This window comes from Stenella coeruleoalba (assembly GCF_951394435.1).
Source record: "Stenella coeruleoalba genome assembly, chromosome: 6".
Lineage (NCBI taxonomy): Eukaryota > Metazoa > Chordata > Mammalia > Artiodactyla > Delphinidae > Stenella > Stenella coeruleoalba.
This window is the reverse complement of record NC_137151.1, coordinates 76,704,734-76,708,206: the sequence shown is the minus strand read 5'-3', so window position 1 is coordinate 76,708,206 and position 3,473 is coordinate 76,704,734. Positions and strand designations below refer to the sequence as shown.

The window sequence follows — 3,473 nt, the reverse complement described above, 5'->3', positions numbered from 1 at the left end:
GGCTTTCTAATTTAAAAAAAATTGTTTTACTTTTTTTTTAAGGGAGAAAATATAGGAGCGTCTTTGGATTTTTAAAAATATAACGCCCACTAACTGTGATTATTTGCTAGTGGTGATTTCAAAGTTCTGAAAGCAAGTAACTACTTAACTATTTCACTTCCTCCAGTAAGGGGGGAAAACCCCACGTTACCAAGATTTATTTTGTGTACATGTATTTTATACACATTGGGAGTGCCAACTTATTTCTTCAGTGAATGAAAGGGGCACTGATACTTTGAATATACACACCCTGGAAAATAAACCGAGTTGAGAGGTAGTTTAATTGGGAGGGGGAAAAAATGTGGAGAAAGGGAGAGAGACCCACTCCTGCTACCTGTTACTGTTCCAGAGTCGGCCAAGTCCCCAGCAGCCACTGCAGGTGCCAGAAATTCAGTTGTCTCACTAAAGGCTTTTTATTTTCCTTATTAGAAGCGGCAACTTCGCCATTGCCAATCGCTGACCATTATAATTACTCAATCTTTTAAAGGAAGGTTTGAGGCGAAATTTGAAAAGCCCCAATAAAGAGCGGGCGGCCCTTTCAATGGGCTGTTTATTAGAGAGGAGCCTTCCGCACCTGATCCCCGGCGCGTGGAAGAGCGCTCTGCGCCGCGCCCCCAGCCCTGGCCCTCTAGTAAGCGTTTTTATACAAGGTGGAAATTCAGCAGAGGGCCAGCGGGGTGGGAGGCGAGAAAATAAAGGCAAGGGTGGGATGGAAAACCCCAGCCCACTTTTGTTTCCAAATGTTTCGTTGATGGTGAAATAATTTGGTGGAAAATACTTTTCCTCCGCATGCATTTGCTTTTCAATCCCCATTCAGTATAATCTTCTTAAAAATCACTGCCAGTGTTAGTAAATTACGTAATGGCTCTTCAACTTTAATCGCTGAGTACCCAGAGGCCGGAACAGAGATGGAAACAATTGCAATTTTCAAACTCGTCATTTTTGTGGAGTTGTAAGCGACTCTGAACACATGCAAATAAACATGAAGTCGCCAAAATGTACACTCCTTTTCACACACATTATCCTACCGGGTAATCACCATAAACACACTTAAATTAATCACTAGGAAACATACACCGGAAGTGTACGTATAACACATACTGTCTCCCCTCCTCCCAGCCCTGTCCAGCCTCCTTCGTACCAGCAGGGCACACACAGGCCACTATAAAACTGCATTTAACTTTTCCTCAGGGGCATCCATTTTGTAATCAGCTGATAATTCTCTTCACATGCATTTCTACAGGGTTAGTGGATAGAAGCTGAGGGCATATGTAGTTTTTGAATGTAGCGTTTTTCTCCTTTTCTGTTTTCCCCTCTCCCCTGTTGAATGTAGGAAACCTAAACATGACCAAATCGTACAGCGAGAGTGGGCTGATGGGAGAGCCTCAGCCGCAGGGTCCTCCGAGCTGGACAGACGAATGTCTTAGTTCTCAGGACGAGGAGCACGAGACAGACAAAAAGGAGGACGACCTCGAAGCCATGAACGCGGAAGAGGACTCACTGAGGAACGGGGGAGAGGAGGAGGAAGAAGAGGAGGATCTGGAAGAGGAGGAAGAAGAGGAAGAGGAGGACGATGATCAAAAGCCTAAGAGACGCGGCCCCAAAAAGAAGAAGATGACCAAGGCGCGCCTGGAGCGTTTTAAGCTGAGACGCATGAAAGCTAACGCCCGGGAGCGGAACCGCATGCATGGGCTGAACGCGGCGCTGGACAACCTGCGCAAGGTAGTGCCCTGCTACTCCAAGACACAGAAGCTGTCCAAAATCGAGACACTGCGCTTGGCCAAAAACTATATCTGGGCTCTGTCGGAGATTCTGCGTTCCGGCAAAAGCCCTGACCTGGTCTCCTTTGTACAGACCCTCTGCAAGGGCTTATCCCAGCCCACCACCAACCTGGTTGCCGGCTGCCTGCAGCTCAATCCTCGGACTTTTCTGCCTGAGCAGAACCAGGACATGCCTCCGCACCTGCCGACTGCCAGCGCTTCTTTCCCGGTGCACCCCTACTCCTACCAGTCTCCGGGGCTGCCAAGCCCGCCCTACGGCACCATGGACAGCTCCCATGTCTTCCATGTCAAGCCGCCGCCGCATGCCTACAGCGCAGCGCTCGAGCCCTTCTTTGAGAGCCCTCTGACTGATTGCACCAGCCCTTCCTTTGACGGACCCCTCAGTCCGCCGCTCAGCATCAATGGCAACTTCTCTTTCAAACACGAACCGTCCGCCGAGTTTGAGAAAAATTATGCCTTTACCATGCACTATCCTGCAGCGACCCTGGCAGGGGCCCAAAGCCACGGATCAATCTTCTCGGGCGCCGCTGCCCCTCGCTGTGACATCCCTATAGACAATATTATGTCCTTCGATAGCCATTCACATCATGAGCGAGTCATGAGTGCCCAGCTCAATGCCATCTTTCACGATTAGAGGCACGTCAGTTTCACCGTCCCTGGGAAACGAACCCACTGTGCTTACAGTGACTGTCGTGTTTACAAAAGGCAGCCCTTTGGGTACTACTGCTGCAAAGTGCAAATACTCCAAGCTTCAAGTGATATATGTATTTATTGTCGTTACTGCCTTTGGTAGAAACAGGGGATCAAAGTTCCTGTTCACTTTATGTATTATTTTCTATAGCTCTTCTATTTTAAAAAAAATACAGTAAAGTTAAAAAAATGCACCACAAATTTGGTGCAGCTGTATTCAGAGCATATTAATTATCTGATCGGGATAACAAAATCACAAGCAATAATTAGGATCTATGCAATTTTTAAACTAGTAATGGGCCAATTAAAATATATATAAATATATATTTTTCAACCAGCATTTTACTACTTGTTACCTTTCCCATGCTGAATTATTTTGTTGTGATTTTGTACAGAATTTTTAATGACTTTTTATAATGTGGATTTCCTATTTTAAAACCATGCAGCTTCATCAATTTTTATACATATCAGAAAAGTAGAATTATATCTAATTTATACAAAATAATTTAACTAATTTAAACCAGCAGAAAAGTGCTTAGAAAGTTATTGTGTTGCCTTAGCACTTCTTTCTTCTCTAATTGTTAAAAATAATTGCACAATTTGAGCAATTCATTTCACTTTAAAGTCTTTCCCTCTCCTTAAAATGATAACCAGATCCATAATTCTTGAGGATGAATAAAAACAAGAGATGTATTCCCTATCAAAACATATCAATTCAATACATTACTTGCACAAGCTTGTATATACATATTATAAACAAATGCCAACATACCCTTCTTTAAATCAAAAGCTGCTTGACTATCACATACAATTTGCACTGTTTCTTTTTAGTCTTTTACTCCTTCGCATTCCATGATTTTACAGAGAATCTGAAGCTATTGATGTTTCCAGAAAATATAAATGCATGATTTTATACATAGTCACACAAATGGTGGTTTGTCATATATTCATGTAATGAATCTG

General features: G+C 43.7%; 1 protein-coding gene across 1 annotated transcript; it reads left to right on the top strand.

Annotated features, from left to right (window-relative positions):
* Positions 1 to 1,383: 1,383 nt before the first annotated feature.
* NEUROD1 (neuronal differentiation 1) lies at positions 1,384 to 2,454 on the top strand (the record flags this gene model as incomplete). Its single annotated transcript, XM_079924445.1, has 1 exon — positions 1,384 to 2,454. The coding sequence occupies one exon, from the start codon at positions 1,384 to 1,386 to the stop codon at positions 2,452 to 2,454; it is 1,071 nt and encodes a 356-aa protein (XP_079780571.1).
* Positions 2,455 to 3,473: the final 1,019 nt, after the last annotated feature.